Source organism: Oncorhynchus masou, chromosome 12 (assembly GCF_036934945.1).
Source record: "Oncorhynchus masou masou isolate Uvic2021 chromosome 12, UVic_Omas_1.1, whole genome shotgun sequence".
In the NCBI taxonomy this organism is placed as follows: domain Eukaryota; kingdom Metazoa; phylum Chordata; class Actinopteri; order Salmoniformes; family Salmonidae; genus Oncorhynchus; species Oncorhynchus masou.
In genome coordinates, this window is record NC_088223.1 from 53657298 (window position 1) to 53677709 (window position 20412).

At 41.3% G+C, this 20412-nt stretch overlaps 1 protein-coding gene and 1 pseudogene across 1 annotated transcript; one reads left to right on the forward strand and one right to left on the reverse strand.

Moving 5' to 3' along the window:
• Positions 1-534: 534 nt before the first annotated feature.
• On the reverse strand, positions 535-7960 carry LOC135550406 (protein cornichon homolog 2-like). Its single transcript, XM_064981182.1, has 6 exons — positions 7844-7960; positions 5211-5279; positions 4784-4831; positions 2904-3016; positions 2679-2822; positions 535-2483 (listed from the first exon to the last, which is right to left on the reverse strand). The coding sequence occupies exons 1-6, from the start codon at positions 7892-7894 to the stop codon at positions 2456-2458; spliced, it is 453 nt and encodes a 150-aa protein (XP_064837254.1). The 5' UTR covers positions 7895-7960; the 3' UTR covers positions 535-2455.
• Positions 7961-11058: 3098 nt separating this feature from the next.
• On the forward strand, positions 11059-19969 carry LOC135549360 (WD repeat-containing protein 74-like; annotated as a pseudogene).
• The last annotated feature ends 443 nt before the right edge of the window (positions 19970-20412 follow it).

A 20412-nucleotide genomic window follows, 5' to 3' on the forward strand; every position in this document is an offset into this window, starting at 1 on the left:
TGCACTTGAATAAACTTTTAAAGTTCTTGAAATGTCTCAAAGTAATGATGGACTGTCATTTCTCTTTTCTTATTTGAGCTGTTCGTGCCATAATATGGACTTGGTCTTTTACCAAATAAGGCTATCTTCTGTATACCACCCCTACCTTGTCACAACACAACTGATTGGCTCAAATGCATTAAGAAGGAAGGGAATTTCACAAATTACATTTTAACAAGGCACACCTGTTAATTGAAATGCATTCCAGGTGACTCCCTCATGAAGCTGGTTGAGAGAATGCCAAGAATGTGCAAAAGGTGGCTACTTTGAAGAATCTCAAATATAAAATCTATTTTGATTTGTTTAACACTGTTTTGGCTACTATGTGATTTCATATGTGTTGTTTGATAGTTTTGATGTCTTCACTATTATTCCACAATATAGAAAATTGTAAAAATAAAGAAACCCTTGAATGAGTAGGTGTGTCCAAACTTTTGACTGGTACTGTATATAGTAACATACTGTATATAGTAACATAATAGTACCACATAATATTGCAACACATTGCTATTTTATTAGAATATGTGAATTGCTGTGTGTACTGTATATCATATTGTATTATAATGAATACAAACTAGCACACCAACAACTATAGCATACAGTGATGAGACTTGTGTAAAAGATCGTATCAAATAGTTATTCTTCAATATACTGTATATTAATTAATTCATTCTGATAAACTGCATTATGACATTCATTGATGGTCAACCTAGCTATATTTCCTCTCCTTTGTGACCCCCCTGTTTTGTGCTTTAGCGACTGCCTGTGATTTACTCACATTGTTGTCAGGGTTGAAGGGTTGTTGTCCTGTTTTGGAGGGAACTGTCATGATGAACAGAACATACTGTATGTCTTGGCACAAGAAACCTAGCTGAACAACATTGACACATTACTCAAATGTGAATGGCTCCACTATAATGCAGGGCGCTGTGTTCAGATGCCAACATGAACCCTATCGGACTTGTCGTACACAATTAATTACTACAATTATGGTCAGTTTATGGTAAACAAATGATCACACAGTATTTTTCAAGTTCCAGTACGACTCATTTCTCTAATGAGTTTAAAATTACACAGTGTGATCATCATCAATGAGCTACACACAGAGCTATGGTTGCATGATGATGAGGGCAGCGCCAGCTAAGTCACGGCTTTGAAATGAACCAAGAGTCAAGTGTCTGCCAACATTCACTGTAACACTTGAGTAAGAACAGTTATGTAAGTCCAACCATAGTGTTCTATGTGAGAAGGTTTACTGCGCTTGACATAGTCATCACAGCAGACCGATCTATCATCATCTTCAGCAGCCTCGTCTGCTACTTGTGTCACACAGTATTATTCCACAGAGGAAATACGATCCCATGTACAGTCATCTCTCCTAGGCTATGATCACATTGCTGTTGTTGTGAATTTAAAATTGCTTTTCTTGAATGAGGTTTCCATGATCTAGAATCACGGAGCGCAGAGCTCTTTGGAAAGTCTTGGTGAAATCAGCCCTTCCTGCCTAGAACAGAATAGACAAACACAGAATACTTAAACACCCCAGTTCCAAGTCACCCAGAGTCAAAACATCCATTTCAATCCTGAATAATTTTGTGTTGGAATGAAATGTGCCTGTTTTCCCTGGGTGGGGACTGGGATCTGGGAGATAGTGCCTTGACTGGAATGGACCTCGACTCAAACACCACTCTGGGGTGTCCGCGATCCTTCACAGAAGCTTATGCCCATCGCATGTAATTTATGAGTTCATACATTTGATATTTTTGAATAACGCAATTACCATCACGCTGGTTCGAAATAGTAGCATTGAATTGTGTATTTATCTGATGAAACAACTATTCATATCCTCAGAAAATTATCTACCACAACTACTGAATTATTGAAATACCAAATCGGTAGAAGAACTAAATACGTTTTGTGCATTTTGTATTCTCTTTTCTAAAAAGGTTTATTGGAATGGAAGGATATGAATCTGCAACATCTACTTTAGGACTTAGGCAACACAAAGTGTATAAATTCACAGGTGAGTGACTGTAATACTCAGAATTGCAGAGGAGACCTGCAGGCCCTAAGAAGTGATGTGGTCAGATCAAGGCAACACGTATACTAGTTGAGATGTGTTCTCTCTTTCTCTTCTTTATTTCCTTCCTCCTCCTTTATGGCTCTTCTATGTCTGCTCCTCCTCTTCTAGATGGATTGCAGTCTTGAGCAGGCGCAACAACGTCTCTTTGCTTTGCCTTATTTCCTCACAATGTCCTCGAAGGTTCGTCCCTCCATCCAAAGATTTGAGGAGAGCAAATCATGGTCTGTGATGATGGAGTAATGGGTGGTGAGAAAGAGGGGTGAGTGACATCACCTGGTCTTAGTCGTTCTCTTTCTCTGTCTTTCAATCTCCTCTTGGTCTTCTATACTGTGTTTAGAAACTCACCAAGGCATAGACCATACTGTCAAGGACAGAGAGAGAGGCAGAAAAGAGAACAGGAGGACACCAGTGTTAGAAGGAATGTGACATTGCCAAGCAGTAACAACTGACAGCGGTTATTGTGCAGCAAGAAGAGGAGGCTCTCATTCGTACAGATCAACGTTCACCAATGAACTGGCTGGACTGATGAGAGATGGCTTTATTAATAGGAACTCACCTGTACAGGTAGTAGAAGAAGGAGAGCAGGTAGAAGCCCAGCTTACACCAAGACTCCTTCTGACAGTAGTTCAGGATGTCAGAATTCATCACACTGACAGGATCATACATGACCTCTGACCCATCTGCTGGCCGATGGAAAAACCTGACGAGAGAGAGCTTTCTTACAACAGATACAACTAAAAAGCCTTGTGATAGAATGCTGGAAGTTGGTTGTGTTGTGTACCTCCAAAGATGGTAGAAGAGCAGGGGGATGTTTAGGCCCAGGGTGACCCACTCTCCAGCACACATGAACATCAGGCAGAACAGCCCATGGATGGAGTATTCTGGCACCACCAGCTAGGAATAATACAGACCGTTAGGGTGCATATGGCCACACAAATGCAAACTCTGTCATTATCATTAACACTTCAGGACAAAATGCTTTGAAAAAGCTGCAATTTTCATATGAATGAGAGTGATAGTTTAGTTATGATTTTCTTAAAAGAATGCAGGCCTGCAGGTGTTCCCTCCTTCAATCTCCCCTCAATGGCTCTATTGCTTGCCCATTAACACTGACAGAGGAAATGAGGGCGGGGTGGCAGTATGCAAAGCCAGTTAATTATAGTATGTGCGCAACCTGGTCTCAGAGCATTTTGTATTATTATGTACGTAAATCCGAGACGCTACATTTACTATGATATGTTACATTTCGTATGGTATGTATTAATTTGTGGATTTCCATCACCCATTTCGTACAATATGTTACGAATTTGCAAAATATATGATATGTTACTAATTCTAGCTAGGTGGCTAAGGGGCTAACATTAGCTAGCTGGCTAATGTTAGCTAGGCTAGGTGTTAGGGTTAAGGGTTAAGGCTAAGTTTAGGAGTTAGGTTAAAGGGTTAAGGTTAGGGTTAGGGGATGGGTTAGATAAAAAGATTAAGGGTAGGGTTATGTCTAGGTGAAGGATTAGATAACATGCTAAGTAATTGCAAAGTAGCTCAAAAGTATTAAGCAGTCAAAGTTGCTAATCGGTGGAATGATATCAAATACATCAACACATGGTTTACATCTGTTTGATGCCATTCCATTCGCTCCGTTCCAGCTATTTTTATGAGCCGGGTTCCCCTCAGCAGCCTCAACTACCGTGATGAGATTCGAACTCGCAATCTTTGGGTTGCTAGACATTCGGGTTCCCTAGTGCTAGACGTTTTCATTATATGTTCACGTTACAAGTTCCCATCTGTCTTATGTAACCATACCCAATGGTGTAAAATACTTAAGTAAATATACTTTATAATACTACTTAAGTTGATGTTTGGGGTATCTGTAATTTACTATTTATATCTTTACTTTTACTTCACTACATTCCTGAAGAAAATATTGCACTTTTACTTCATACATTTTCCCTGACAACCAAAAGTTACATTTTGAATGCTTAGCAGAACAGGAAAATGGTTAAATTCAAGCATATAATCAAGAAACACGTAGTCATCCCTACTGCCTCTGGCCTGGTGGACTCACTAAACACAAATGCGTATTTTGTAAATAATGTCTGAGTGTGGGAGTGGCCCCTGACTGTCCATACATTTGAAAAGCAAGAAAAGGGTGCTGTCTGCTTTTCTTAATATAAGGAATTTTAAATGATTTATACTTAAGTATATTTTAGCAATTACATTTACTTTTGATACTTAAGTATATTTAAAACAAAATACTTTTAGACTTTTACTGAAGTAGTATTTTACCGGCTGACTTTTACTTGAGCAACTTTCTATTAAAGTATACTTTCTCAAGTATGACAATTGGGTACTTTTCCATCACTTACCATATCAAACGCAACATATAATACTAATTTGAGTGTCTCTGATTTACACCGTTATGTTATATCTAGTCTATGAGACCAGGCTGGTGTGTGATTGTTGTGAGTTTGAGAGAGTGAACGAGATTGAGGAGGTGGGCTACAGGAAGGAGGGGAGATGTGAATCAATCGATCTCAGTCCTCAAAATAGATGCATATATATTTTTCAAGGTTCTCTGGTGCCCTTCTGTCACTCTCATCCTCCACACCACCACTAGTGTGTGTGTGTGTGTGTGTGTATACATGGGCTGGGAGCCACACTCACCTTCCGCAGCAAGTTGCAGATTCTTTCAATATTCAGAATTCTTTCCCTCTGAAAAGTGAACAGAGAGAAAGGAGAGTCAGATATCTAGCTAATATTTTTGCCAAACACCCTAACAAAAGTAATAATCACACTTCCCTGGTGTTGGCTCTGTTTCAGAATGTTCTTGTGTACAATATTGCAAAAATATACTTGGCAAAATAGAAGGTACGTTACATTGAGTAAATGCTTTAGATAAAAAATGATAAATAAACCAATCAAAATAAACAAAAATGTTCTATTTGAATAAGTGTCCATGGTCTATGTGTGCCTGTCTGTCTACAGTGCTCTGCTCTTCACAGCTGAGTGGCAGTGACTGTAGGTGGACACGGATGGAACTGGATCACACTTCACAGAATTCCAATCCCTCTCATAAGGCATGGGGCCTTACCGCTCTGGTGGGGTTGCTCTGATCGATTGGGTTCTTGAAGTCTGTGCGCAGCTCGTCAAATGCAATAATCTAAAAAGACATGTACAGTGTATATGGGTAAACTTTCTGCCGTTGGATATATCTAAATGTGTTCTTTCACTGTGTTATTCACATTCAAACCAATCACATACCTGTTTAGCTTGTTTTTTTCCCTCTATTTCTTATCTTCAGTTTTCCATCCCCATACCTCCACTCATCCTTTTGCATCTTCCGCATACTCTGACTCTCTCTTTCTCGCTCTCTGAGATCTCCATCTAAGCATCCCTTTCCGCCTCTCAACATTCTTCTCTCCCTGTGACATCTATCTTTCCCTATCAGAGACCAATCACCATCTCCACATCTGTCTTTTACTCTCAACAATACCTTTATCGATCTATGTCACTCCCCCTTCTCTGTTTCATGCTCTTCTCTGTTGTAAACAGATGCAGTTTCCATGGTGATCCGATGATCCCTTAGCGGGCACCATGGTTACTATAAAAGTGAACAAGCCGTGTCATTGGTTGAGAGCCATACAGAGATGGGGGGGGGGACCATGGATGGAGGCAGATGGGGGGGAAGGGGTGGAACAAAATTATAATTTAATAAGCATTCTCAATAACATGGTTCGTTGCTGACACATACACACTCCCTCTCTCTCCACCTTTTCACCTTATCTTCACACACAGAGACAGACAGACTCTTTCCCTCCCCCATCTCTCTCACAGACTCACACATTGACTGACTCATATGCAGTGCATTCTCACCCACTAGTCAATACTTCAGTTATTTCAAGACAGTCTTTTGTATTGTGATAATGCTGTGTTGAATTTCAACTGAACAATGTCTCCGTCGAGGGAGGTAGACAAACTTGGTCCTGGAGAGACGCAGGCACTTCATGTTTGTTTTATTTAACCAACCTGGAAAACCAGGTGTGTTGAATTTAGGCAATCACTGAACTGATCAATTAGCTCAGTTGGTCAGGTGTGGTGCCTAGTTGGAACAAAATCCTGCAGTGCCTGCGACTCTCCAGGTAAAGGGTTGCCTATCCCTGCCCTAGATAGAAGGCTACAGCTGAGAGAGATGGTCTCTGGCTATTGTGCAGTCTGTGTCTGAGGCTTTAGACATGTAGAATACTGATTGTGCGGAGGTCTCCATTGACGCCTGTACAAATTCCATTAATCATTCTGCAGTCAGTAAGCTGGTACACAAATATACAGGTAACTGCCAAAATATAGGAAACACGGGTTAATGAGGGATACAAAGTATATTGAAAGCAGGTGCTTCCACAAAGGTGTGGTTCCTGCTTTCTTTTAAATGCCCAGTTGCCCATTATTTTGGCTACCATGTCTAGAAGAAGAGATCTCAGTGACTTTGAAAGAGTGATGTCAAAGGAACGTGTGTGTGTGTGTGTGTGTGTGTGTGTGTGTGTGTGTCACCAGGTCTCAACCCAATTGAACACTTACGGGATTATTTTTTATTTGCTTAAACTTTTATTTAACTAGTCAAGCAAGACAGTTAAGAAAGAATTCTTATTAACAATGACGGCCTGCTCCGACCAAACGCAGACGACGCTGGGCCAATTGTGCACCGCCCTATGGGACTCTCAATCATGGACAGTTGTGATACAGGGTCTGTAGTGACTCCTCTAGCACGGAGGTGCAGTGCCTTAGACCGCTGCGCCACTCGGGAGCCCATCGGGAGACTAGCTCATATTAATAATAGGCTTCCGGTTTTGGGTGTCTCACACACACCAAACCCACACACACACAGACCTACAGTACTGATATAAATAACAAAAATAATGAGTCACACATGGGCACATGGACACACATTCACACCAACCAATGGCTACACTACACTTATTGTATTGTCTCATTCTACTATTAGTCATCACCTGGAATTATATATATTTCTTTGATTATTTCACCTTGGTTACAGACCAACCAATTCTTTATTTAAGGTATGAGTCACAATGCACACAAGAGAATGTTGCTGAACCACCATCCCCCAGTTTAAAAACATGGTTTAGGTGAGAATCACCATCACCCAGAGTCTAAAAACATGGTTTAGGTGAGAATCACCATCATCACCCTGTGACTGGAACGAATTGCAAAAATCGCTGAAGTTGGAGACCTTTATCTCCCTCACCAACTTCAAACATCAGCTATCTGAGCAGCTAACCGATCGCTGCAGCTGTACATAATCTATTGGTAAATAGCCCACCCATTTTCACCTACCTCATCCCCACAGTTTTTATTTATTTACTTTTCTGCTCTTTTGCACACCAATATCTCTACCTGTACATGATCATTTATCAATCCAGTGTTAATCTGCAATATTGTAATTATTCGCCTACCTCCTCATGCCTTTTGCACACATTGTATATAGACTCCCCTTTTTTTTCTACTGTGTTATTGACTTGTTAATTGTTTACTCCATGTGTAACTCTGTGTTGTCTGTTCACACTGCTATGCTTTATCTTGGCCAGGTCGCAGTTGTAAATGAGAACTTGTTCTCAACTAGCCTACCTGGTTAAATAAAGGTGAAATAAAAAATAAAAAAAAGAGTCTAAAACATGGTTTAAGTGATTGAGTGTGTGTGTGAGCTCAACTCACCTGCCAGATGACAAAGAAGATGAGTGCAGCACACAGCACTAAGGTGAGCATGTAGCAGAAGGCTGCGAAGGTGAACGCCGTGGCTGCACCTGCCAGCCTGACGATGAGATGGGTCGAGAGAGGGGGAACTTCCCCTCCTCTCTCTTGCGGACTATCCCTCCTTTCTCTCAGGAGGTTATTGTCTGTTCTTCCTCTCTCCCTCGCCCTGACACTCTGACTGCCCTCTCTCTCAAGTTGTATTGAGAGCCCTTATTGTCCAAGTGAGGAGTAGAAGTTCTGGAAGAAAGAAATCCTGCCCTGCTCTCCAGTCTGCTGTGGTCTTTCTATTTCAGCTTATCTAGGTTACACAGTTGGTCCTTCTTGAGTTCCTCTTCCCTTTTCATGTGTCTGTCCAAAAGCTTTTCTCCTTCACTGTGCAAAGGCTTTCCACACATAGACTTTGTAAAGCGGTCGACAGGCACAGTTGTTCAGGGAGAACAGCTACAGCTGAGCAATGCTCTCTCCTCTGGCCCCAGCCTCTGATTCTGACAGACAGGAATGTTTGTGCACTTAACGTGTCTGCCCCCTCTCCCTTTTATAATGTCCACTTTGCCACTGAAGATGGCACATATTTCAAGAACAATATAATTGTTATTAAACATCTGTAATAGAAAAAAATGGCGGTAAATGGTATTAGATATTATTCAGAAGATGTGTTTTTGATTCTATTCTGATATTTCAATGGTTTTAAACAGAGCAGATATGCTGTTAAGAAAGAGATGACTGTTTATACTTTTAGTAAAGAGGAAGGATTTTGCTTTTCATCCAAGAACAGCAATTCATACATGTACAATTAAACAAATATTCGAACAATGACAGCTGTTAGTGATCATTTAGAATAACACAATGAGCGAAGATTATTAGCTTACAATCAAAGGATCACTTTAATAATAATAATAGCTTGAAATGATTTGGTAAATGGTGTTGTAATGTATAGAGTAGAATATAAACCAACTGCAATATGATATCATTCTAAGGCACTCCATGCTGAAGTCTAGAAGCAATAAAGACTGATGAACGATGTATCAGGATAAATATCATCTGTGATGATGACAATGGATATTTTGATTGATCTTAATATTGATCAGAGTGTACCTGTGTCTGGGCGTAGATGCGTCTGTCACTGAATATCCCACTTCTTCCTCTCCACACTTTGTCTCTGTCAATATGGGTTGACACCATGTCAGAATTTTCTGTCTTGCCTTTCTCTATCCATCTCAGTCGCGTCCATGAGATTTCTTCACTCATATGCTTTTCGGTGCTCACTTGCAGGGTGAAAAAACTACATTTAGAGAATCAACAATGAGAGATGTTAAGATGTTTTTTGATATTTTGGTACGATTATTTTTCTCAAGAAAGGAAAAACATCTCCACAGCCCTTAGAAGTCTAAGTTAATTAATTATGTATCTCGCCCCCTCCTCTTTCGCTTCTCTCTCTCCAAAACTCCCCCTTATGCTTTCTCAAAGCAATGTTTGTATCTCCCTAGAATATAATGGCCAAGTTCATTCAACAGTCTCTCTCTCTCTCTCTCTTGGTCCCTCTCTCCCTGGCTTGTATCTGTTGCCGTATCCCCTTGTTCCCCAGATATGGATGAGGGGGCAGGGCAAGCTTTGAATCTCCCCTTGTTTGTCTCTATCTATCCCTCCCTCTGCTCCCTTTCTCACTCGCTCTCCCTTTGTCTCTCCTCGCTCTCTCTTTCTCGCTCGCTCTCTCTTTGTCTCCTTCTCTCTCTTCATCTCTTGCTCTCTCTCGCTCTCACTCCTTCTTCCCATTTGTCATGTGACACTGGGGTCCTATTCTTCAGTCCTTTCGAGAAAGATGAAAAGGCTTTCACTCTTTTCTTGTAATTATGGGATTATTTCTGTTACCTTCTTTCCCTCCCTTCTCTGTTCTCTCCAAGCTACCTCTCTCTTTCTGTGGTCCTGCTGTTTTCACTCTCATCCCTTTCTACCCTGACATTGTCAGTCTCTCTGGACCTCTTCTCTTGGGAGGATTTCCACACTTTTAATTCCCACAAATCTTTGGCTTTTGATTTTAAAGTGCCCATGCTGTTTCCCCGTAATCCCTATCCCTGGCCCGTCTTTTGTCACCCACTAAATCTGTCCCAACAGCTAGTCTCTGGTAAATCCCCCAGGGTGACCTGAAGACTCATAAACTCTCCTCTGATTGATTAGCCACTTTCTCCTCTGCCTGTCCCCTACTCTACCTCAACGATTACAAATGTGAAAATGTGGAAAAAAACATCATACAACAAGGAAATTAAACAAAAACACATTTTGAAAATGAAGTAATGAAATCGTACATAATGTAGAAACAACAACAAAATGAATTTGTTCTTTGTTGGTGTCTTGTGTTTTTGTTTCTGTGCACGGTATGTATTTACTGTATGGCCCTTAAATATAGCAGTGATTAATATTATTTGTGTGCAATAATGTCTGTGGATTTTGGATTGCTTGGACTGATATAAAATGTAAAGCTCAAGAGCACCATCTGCTGCATATTTTATATATGAAAATGTAGGTCGTAACAGAATTCCGGTGAGTAGCGTATCCCTACGGATGACATTTTGGACACGCTATAACGTGTTAGAACATTTGTTGTTGTTTTCTTGACAATATTTTCTTTCTTGTTCATGGAAGACATAAGTCAAGTTTGTTTAGTATGAGTTGGATCAGAAACAGGGCTATTGAAAGGTAAAAATGATATAACTCAGTAAATTAGCCATGCTGTCATTTTGTTTGTGTGTGCTATTTGTTAGAGCTAGCTATCTAGCAGCCCACGTGTTTGCTAGCTAACTTCCCTAACTTGACAGTACCTTTCCCTAATGCATCACAGATTGTTTTAGGAATGATGACCATGTACACTATCAGGATATTTAAATGGCTATCATTTACACTGTGTGTTTGTTTCATTAGGTGTGAGCCTAGATCCACAGGAGACTGACTGGTGTGTGTGTGTGTGTGTGTGTGTGTGTGTGTGTGTGTGTGTGTGTGTGTGGTGTGTGTGTGTGTGTGTGTGTGGGGGGGAGGAGGCTCTAGAGGGTAATGGAGCCCTGGATGATGTCTGATCTGTTGGTCATTGATGTGTTTAGAGTGCACATAGGTCTGAAAGTTTGCATTGTGGTTGTTGGGCTATTGTGTTTACTTACCAGTCTTGTCAGTTTGAGGTGGGGTCTATGAATGGCACAGTGAAGAGGTTCAGTACAAAGAAGGGCATCAATACTGAGACCAGACAGTGTGGGGAGAGCAACCAGGGCAGGATCACAGGACTCGCCGCCACAGACCGGTATAGTGGTTTAGATAAAGACACTGGTCATAACACGATACAGGAGCTGTTCATTGACACTGTCAATACACACTAGCAGCTCTGTGGTCATGTGTTGAGGATCCTGATGTAGACACTGGGCGACTCTCTCCCTGTGTGTCTCTGCGTTTTCTGATCATGTGTGTGGAGACAGGACTGCTGAGGGTCTGGAAGGAGGGCAATACAGACAAAGTGAATGAACAACAACTCCTGTACCGTGCTTCTACATCTGCAGTGTTTGCTGTTTGGGGTTTTAGGTTGGGTTTCTGTACAGCACTTTGTGACATCTGCTGGTGTAAAAAAAGGCTTTATAAATGACATTTGATTGATTTTGCCAGAATACCACTCAGGCTTCCTAGAGGTTGTTACATTGCAGATGGATACTATATACTTATGAATGATTGACGTTGACTGACATTTTTGGAACATAACCCCTGTCCCTATATCTAGGTTGGAATAAATATTGGGAAGAATGTTTGTCGGAGGCGACAGAATCCCTAGCAGCGCAACCAAGTGGCTACAGGAGGGAAAGAGAATGGCCTGAAGGCCTGGGATCCGGAGAGACCTGAAACACCGGTCTCCGCCTCCAAGAATGTAAGAGTCTAACAACGACATTTCAAGGAATTACAGTGGGACTGTCTACATAGTATGTTATGTTTCGGTGTTGGGTGCGTTGACACAGCTTCTTTATGCTGCAGGTGCGTAATGACTGGCTGGACCTGCGGGTGCCAGAGTGGGTTAGAGACATGGCCTTCATCGCAGACTCAGACAAGATAGACACCTGCACAGGTCAACACCAGGTCTGTCTGTCTTTCCCTGTACAAGTCCTGTTCTTAGACTGGGTCTGCTGGTCTTCTCAGCCAGCCTTGGAGTCTTTCCCTGTACTCAAACGATACATTCATCAGGAGTTTGACGCATTTTTGTTAGATACACAACCAGGCGCAGTACATTTTGGGGGGGGTGAAACTGTCCTGTAAAAGGTTCATTCATATTATACAACGGGTGGTTCTAATCCTGAATGTTGATTGGTTAAAACAGCATTCCAGCCGGTGTCTATTCCACAAGTTACCACCGGCGAAATCTATGAAGTCTATTTACTCTATTCCATCTGACTTCGCAATCCATTGTCACATCAGCCAAACCAAGCAACTTATAAACTTGATCTCCACTATAAAAAGCATCTCCTTTTGAAGTGATTGTGTTAACTGTGTTGTTGACTAGCTCCTCTGAACAACAGTGTCCTAATGAGAGAGCACGTTTTCTATGCCAGGTGAAATTGTGCCTCATTAGCTCATTGTTATGGATGTATCCAAATAAATGTTACTAGAAAACAGCTTGTGCAAATGCAGCTACTGTTATTATTTTGTCTGCAATGTTTGATGTGACTGTAAGTTAGCAGTAGTTGGCTAGCTAGCAAGCAAGGGATAAGAACATTGCCAGCCAGTATGGAAATGGAACATTTAGAATGAACGACAGGGTCACATCCATAGATACCGAACAAAAAGACTGAACGACTGGTTCGAGTCTCTAGCAAATGACAGAACGAACCACCAGCCGGCTTGGGTAGCAACCCGGGACTCTGTCTTGTGGAAGGATGAAATAGTATGAATAAATTCATCAAAGTAATGTTTTTAATGAAAATATGTCAGTCATAATTTGAGTATGTTGGTAAACCATTGTATAAAAGTGATAATGCCCTGGACTTTGTCTTGAGCTTAACAATACCCGTGCCAATATATCTTCCAAACACCGGCTCCTCGGGCATTATCACTTAATTGGTCAAGTTCAAGTACCCTGATGTATGGTTTGTATCATTGCTACATAAGCAAACCATTAAACTTCTTAACTTGACTCGCGTCTCTTTTTCTTATTCATCTATCTAACAACGTAACAAAAACAACCTATTTTTAACTGATTTAATAGTTAGGTGTGAGTGTATGATCCAGGGAGAGGCAGTTTGGGGAGTACAACCCCCCCCCCCCCCCCACACACACAGCCCTCTCCCTCCCTGCCAACCAAGACAGTGGGCATCACACATGGCCAACTCGTCATGTTAGGTCTGCGGAAAGGGGAATGTGGGAGTCGATATCTCTTTCCGCTTGTTGTAATGATTGTGCAGTTGCTTCGTGATCTCCATGTTAGATTCTTTATCTTTTTGTCCGTGTATGTACATTTGAAGTTGGAAGTTTACATACACCTTTGCCAAATACATTTCAACTCAGTTTTTCACAATTCCTGACATTTCTCTGAAAAGTACAATCTTTGTCCCCATGTGCAGTTGCAAACCGTAGTCTGGCTTTTTTCTGGCGGTTTTGGAGCAGTGGCTTCTTCCTTGCTGAGCGGCCTTTCAGGTTATGTTGATAAAGGACTTGTTTTACTGTGGATATAGATACTTCTGTACCGGTTTCCTCCAGCATCTTCACAAGGTCATTTGCTGTTGTCCTGGTATTGATTTTGCACTTTTCGCACAAGTACGTTAATCTCCTGAGCGGTATGACGGCTGCGTGGTCTCATGGTGTTTATACTTACGTACTATTGTTTGTACAGATGAACGTAGTACCTTCAGGCATTTGGAAAGTGCTCCCAAGTATGAACCAGACTTGTGGAGGTCTACAATCTACATCCACAGGTACCTCTCCATTATTTCAATACGCCTATCAGAAGCTTCTAGAGCCATTACATCATTTTCTGGAATTTTCTAAGCTGTTTAAAGGCACAGTCAACTTTGTGTATTTAAACTTCTGACACACTGGAATTGTGATACAGTGAAATAATCTGTCCCAAAAATATTTTGGAAACATTACTTGTGTCATGCACAAAGTAGATGTCCTAACCGACTCGCCAAAATTATAGTTTGTTAACAATACATTTGTGGAGTGGTTGAAAAAGCAGTTTTAATGACTCCAACCTAAGTGTATGTAAACTTCCGACTTCAACTGTATGTGCCATTGTGCTACATTAGAGATGAATTTGCTATATGTGCTCTTTGAAGCTTCTGTGTAAACTTAATTATTGCTGCTACAAACAAAACAATTATCTTCTGATAGTCCGATTTAAGCTTTTTGTGTGTGCGAGTGCATGTTGCATGCCTTTTGTGTTCTGTGAGATTCTCTCCCCTTGACTACAGTCTCTTTTTTTCTCTAACCCATCCTCCTCCTCTTGTCCTCTCCATTCGCTGCAGGCCTAGAGTGTGTGGGTGTTTAAAGGGGCTGGCAGGAGGGGTGTGGGGGCTTCAGTCCCACCCTTCTCTCTGGTGGCTTCTTGTGGTTTGGACCACTTTCTGAGGGTACACAGCCTAGAGGACCGCTCTCTACGGAACAAGGTACACACACACACACTTACACTCTCCGCACACTAGAAGCCAGCTACATAATCCATCATTAGTGAAGCCTCCTACACAGTTTTTGAATAATTGTGGTCAGTAAAAGTTTGAGGTTCTTTCTCTTGGTCTCCCTTTCAGGTGTATCTGAAATCACGACTCAACTGTGTGCTTCTGTCCAGCAGAGCTCTCGAAGTAGGGGAGAATTAAGTGCAATGAATCAGCCTATGTTTTAGACTTTGAAGTGCAATACTTTGTCATCTGTTTGACTTTCAAATTGAGACTTGCTAGTTTTTAATGTTGTGATATTACAGAGCTGTTAGAGGGTTTTCATAACACCTTTCATGCATATATTTACTTATTTATTATACACTATGATAGAGTAGTTCATTTAAATTGACATAACAGTAATGCTAAACAACAATGTTAACTGTCATTATTTTTAAATGTGATTTTCCTGCATTATGCTGTAGTATGTTTAGTCTCCCTCTCTATTTCAGCTGGGCAGTACAGGAGTGAACGGAGATATGGAGGAAGTAAAAGAAGAGAGAGGAGAACTGGATGAGGTGTGGAACACTATGGGGATGATAAAAGAGAAGGCGAAGAAATGCGAAACAGAAGAAGATGAAGCTGTTGTTGAAGACGCAGAGAAGATGAAGAAGCAGACAAGAATACTAAGAAGAGGCATCAAACACTATTTATTTCTGAAACATATTATACCCTTATATTAAACTAAATATGGCTGATACCGCACTAGACATGACCACAACCACCGAGATTTCAGAAAAGGAGCTCAAAGAGAGGAAAGGGGAGGTGGAGGAGAATGATAATGGCAGTCGGGACACACCAGCCAACAGCAATGGAACACACACAAATGGTGCAGAGAAGAAGACCAATTGTGCAGATGGTTCTGAAGAAACCCCTGAGGGTGAGAAGGAAGAGGAGGATGGAGAGGGACTGGATGCAGAAGAAGCTGTGATGAGGAAGTTGACCACCCTATGAAGTGCCCAGCTGATGAGGTTGACCACTCTGTGAAGCGCCCAGGTGATGAGGAGGAACAAGTGGAAACAAAAAAACAAAAAACAGTGAATCAAAGGAAGCTGAAGTGAAGGCATAATGTGCGTAGTATGTACTCCTCCGCAACGCTGTCTACATGGTGCGTTCAACTTCACCTTGAAGAGCTTGTGCTTTATGTATGCTTTAAATAATGGCACCGGGGGGATGGCTGCCATTTTATGGGCTCCTAACCAACTGTGCTATTTTGTTGTTTCTAACTTATTATGCACATAATGTTGCTGCTACCGTCTTTTATGACCGAAAAGAGCTTCTAGACATCAGAACAGTGATTACTCGCCACGAACTGGACAAAGATTTTTTTTCTTTAACAAATCCGACGCAGAGGATATACTGCATTCTCGAGACCAGGCCCAAACCCCGTCATTTGTGTGAAGAAAAGACGGAGATAAAGGGGGTGGAGGTCAGGCTTCCTTCTGAGAATTCATAGGCGAGTGAGTAAACTTCTACTACCATTCGTACTATTGGCCATCGTGCAATCACTGGAAAATAAAATGGATGAGCTACGATTAAGAATATCCTACCAACGTGACATTAAAACCTGTACTATCTTATGTTTCACCAAGTCGTGGCTGAACGACGACACGGATACTATAGAGCTGGCTGGGTATTTAGGCATCGGCAGGACAGAGAAGCTACGTCTGGTTAGACGAGGGGCGGGGAGGTGTGTCTATTTGTAAATAAGAGCTGGTGCACAATTTCTAATGTTAAAGAAGTCTCGAGGTACTGCTCGCCTGAGATAGTGTGGTTTACAGCTTATCATGAGGTATTCTGTCTACCAAGAGAGTTCTCATCTATATCTATTTACCACCCCAAACCAATGCTGGCACTAAGACCGCACTCAACGATCTACATAAGGCCCTAAGTAAAGAAAACAATGCTCATCCAGAAGCGGCGCTCCTAGTGGCTGGGGACTTTAATGCAGGCAAACTTTAATTCGTTTGACCAAATTTTGACCAGCATGTCACATGTGCAACCAGAGGGATACATACAAAACTCTCCCTCACCGTCCATTTGGCAAATCTGACCATAATTATATCCTCCTGATTCCTGCTTACAAGCAAAAACTAAAGCAGGAAGTACCAGTGACTTGTTCAATATGGAAGTGTTCAGATGACACGGATGCTACAGGACTGTTAGGCTAGCACAGACTGGAATATGTTCCGGGATTCATCCAATGGCATTGAGGAGTATACTGCTTCATCAATAAGTGCATCGACGACATCGTCCACACAGTGACCGTACGTACATATCCCAATCAGAAGCCATGGATTACAGGGAACATCCGCACCGAGCTAAAGGCTAGAGCTGCCGCTGTCAAGGATCGGGACACTAATCCGGACGCTAATAAGAAATCCCGCTATCCCCTCAGAAGAACCATCAAACAGGCAAAGTGTCAATACAGGACTAAGATTGAATCTTACTACACCGGCTCTGACACTCGTCGGATGTGGTAGGGCTTGACAAATATTACAAACTACAAAGGGAAACCCAGCCACGAGCTGCCCAGTGACGCGAGCCTACCAGATGAGCTAAATGCCTTTTTAATACTCACTTCGAGGCAAGCAACACTGAAGCATGCATTAGATCGCCAGCCATTCAGGATGACTGTGTGATCACACTCTCGGTAGCACATTAGAGCAAGACTGCTGCTCCTCAACACTGGGGCCTTTCAGGGTTGCGTGCTTCGTCCCCTCCAGTACTCCCTGTTCACCCACGGCTGCGTGGCCAAACACAACTCCAACACAACTAGAGGTCGACCGATGATGATTTTTCAACGCCGATGCCGATTTATTGGAGGACCAAAAAAAGCCAATACCGATTAATCGGACGATTCATTTTATTTTTTTGAAAAAAATACATATTTTTAAATTTATTTGATTTATTTTACATTTTTAAAAATGTATTTGTTATAATGACAATTACAACAATACTGAATAAAATCAATTTAGCCTCAAATAAATAATGAAACATGTTCAATTTGGTTTAAAAAATGCAAAAACAAAGTGTTGGAGAAGAAAGTAAAAGTGCAATAAATGCCATGTAAGAAAGCCAACGTTTAAGTTCATTGCTCAGAACATGAGAACATATGAAAGTTGGTGGTTCCTTTTAACTTGAGTCTTCAATATTCCCAGGTAAGAAGTTTTAGGTTGTAGTTATTATAGAACTATTTCTCTCTATACGATTTGTATTTCATATACCTTTGACTATTGGATGTTCTTATTGGCACTTTAGTATTGCCAGTGTAACAGTATAGCTTCCGTCCCTCTCCTCGCCCCTACCTGGACTCGAACCAGGAACACATCGACAACAGCCACCCTCGAAGCAGCGTTACCCATGCAGAGCAAGGGGAACAACTACGCCAAGTCTCAGAGCGAGTGACGCTTGAAATGCTATTAGCGCGCACCTCGCTAACTAGCTAGCCATTTCACATCGGTTACACCAGCCTAATCTCGGGAGTTGATAGGCTTGAAGTCATACACAGCTCAATGTTTGAAGAGCTGCTGGCAAAACGCACGAAAGTGCTGTTTGAATGAATGCTTACGAGCCTGCTGGTGCCTACCATCGCTCAGTCAGACTGCTCTATCAAATCATAGACTTAATTATAACATAATAACACACAGAAATGCGAGCCTTAGGTCATTAATATGGTCGAATCCGGAAACTATCATCTCAAAAACAAAACGGTTATTCTTTCAGTGAAATACGGAACCATTCCGTATTGTATCTAACGGATGGCATCCTTAAGTCTAAATATTGCTGTTACATTGTACAACCTTCAATGTTATGTCATAATTATGTACAATTCTGGCAAATTAACTACAACCATTGTTAGGAATAAATGGACTTCACACAGTTCGCAATGAACCAGGCGGCCCAAACTGCTGCATATACCTGACTGCTTGCACGGAACGCAAGAGAAATGACACAATTTCCCTAGTTATAAAAAATTCATGTTAGCAGGCAATATTAACTAAATATGCAGGTTTAAAATATATACTTGTGTATTGATTTTAAAGAAAGGCATTGATGTTTATGGTTAGGTACATTGGTGCAATGACCATGCTTTTTTCGCAAATGCGCTTGTTAAATCATCACCCATTTGTCGAAGTAGGCTGTGATTCAATGAGAAATTAACAGGCACCGCATTGATTATATGCAACGCAGGACACGCTAGATAACTGCACATGGTTGATGATATTACTAGTTTAACTAGTGATTATGTTAAGATTAATTGTTTTTTATAAGATACGTTTAATGCTAGCTAGCAACTTATGCGAGGGCAGCAAGAAGCCAAGGTAACAGGTAGTTAGCCTGCCACGCAGGCTCCTCGTGTAGTGCAATATAAGGCAGGTGGTTAGAGCGTTGGACTATTAACCAGAAGGTTGCAAAAACAAATCCCAGAGCTGACAAGGTAAAAACCTGTCGTTCTGCCCCTGAACGAGGCCTAGGAACGGTGGGTTAACTGCCGTCATTGAAAATAAGAATGTGTTCTTAACTGACTTGCCTAGTTAAATAAAGATGTTTTAAAAAAAATTTAAACAGCAAATCGGTGTCCAAAAATACAGATTACAGATTGATATGAAAACTTGAAAACGGCCCTAATTAATCGGCCATTCCGATTAATCGGTCGACCTCTAGACACAACAGTGGTAGGCCTGATCACTGACAACAATGAGACAGCCTATAGGGAGGACATCAAAGAACAGTCCCCCATTAACATCGATTGAACCCGCTCCGCTATAGCCCGAGTTTCAAGTTCCTTGGTGTCCATATCACTAACAAACTACCATGGTCCAAACACACCAAGACAGTCATGAAGAGGGCACGACAGCACCTTCTCCCCCTCAGGAGACTGAAAAGCGCAAAGTCTAGGACCAAAAGGCTCCTTAACAGCTTCTACCCCCAAGCCATAAGACTACTGAACAATTAATCAAATGGCCACCTGGACTATTTACATTGACACCCCCCTTTGTTTTTACACTGCTGCTATTCGCTGTTTATTATTATCTTAGCATGGTCACTTCACCCCTACCTAGATGTACAAAATAACTCAAACTAACCTGTAACCCCCGCACATTGACTCGGTACCGGTATCCCCTGTATATAGCCTCGTTATTTTAGTTTTACTATTTTTACTTAAGAGAATATTTACTAAATAAACTAAACTCTTTCTTGAACCGCATTGTTGGGTTAAGGGCTTGTAAAGTAAACATTTCACCTGTTGTATTCAGAGCATGTGACAAATAAAATATTATTAGATTTTTGTTTGTCCCGAAGATATTACATTGCACCAGAGTCCTAAAACATAGAGGCCTGTCCTCTCTTTTTATAAACTGTTATTTTTTTGGTTTCTTACGCAAAATAAAAATAACCTGTGCAAATAGAATCTGTGCTATTTTATCAGTTTTTTTTTTTGTTGTGTCCGTATGAGTTAAGCACATTCTCTACATAGTTAACTGCTGATTCAGAGGCAGACGGCTCTACCCTTCTCCACATGTTCAGGGTGACATCTCAGACTCAATGAAGACCAAATATAAGTTCTAAACGGGACTATTGTCAGCATTATTCATTTAGTATTTAAAAAAAATATTTTTGTTTACTGCTGCTAGTAGTTAATCCTTTGCCAGGCTGGTCTGTTAACACAAAATGTTTGCTCTATTCCTCCAGGCGATCTCTATCGCACCACACAACCACCACATCTTATCTTTGGCATGCAGGCTCAGTCATGCCGGAGACATCTCCCTCTCCTGCACCACTAATCAGAATGGAATGTGGCTGTTGGTTGTATAGCCATCACTTAATCAGATGCCAACCCAAGCTTCGAAGACT

What these genes read in the sequence shown, in the direction of transcription:
- LOC135550406 (XM_064981182.1), bottom strand. Translation starts at nt 7,894, where the DNA reads ATGCTCACCTTAGTGCTGTGTGCTGCACTCATCTTCTTTGTCATCTGG. An exon ending in TCTGCAACTTGCTGCGGAAG is followed by an intron (nt 3,017 to 4,783) that starts GTGAGTGTGGCT and finishes TATTATTCCTAG; the next exon opens with CTGGTGGTGCCAGAATACTC. An exon ending in TTCTTCTACTACCTGTACAG is followed by an intron (nt 2,484 to 2,678) that starts GTGAGTTCCTAT and finishes TGTCCTTGACAG; the next exon opens with TATGGTCTATGCCTTGGTGA.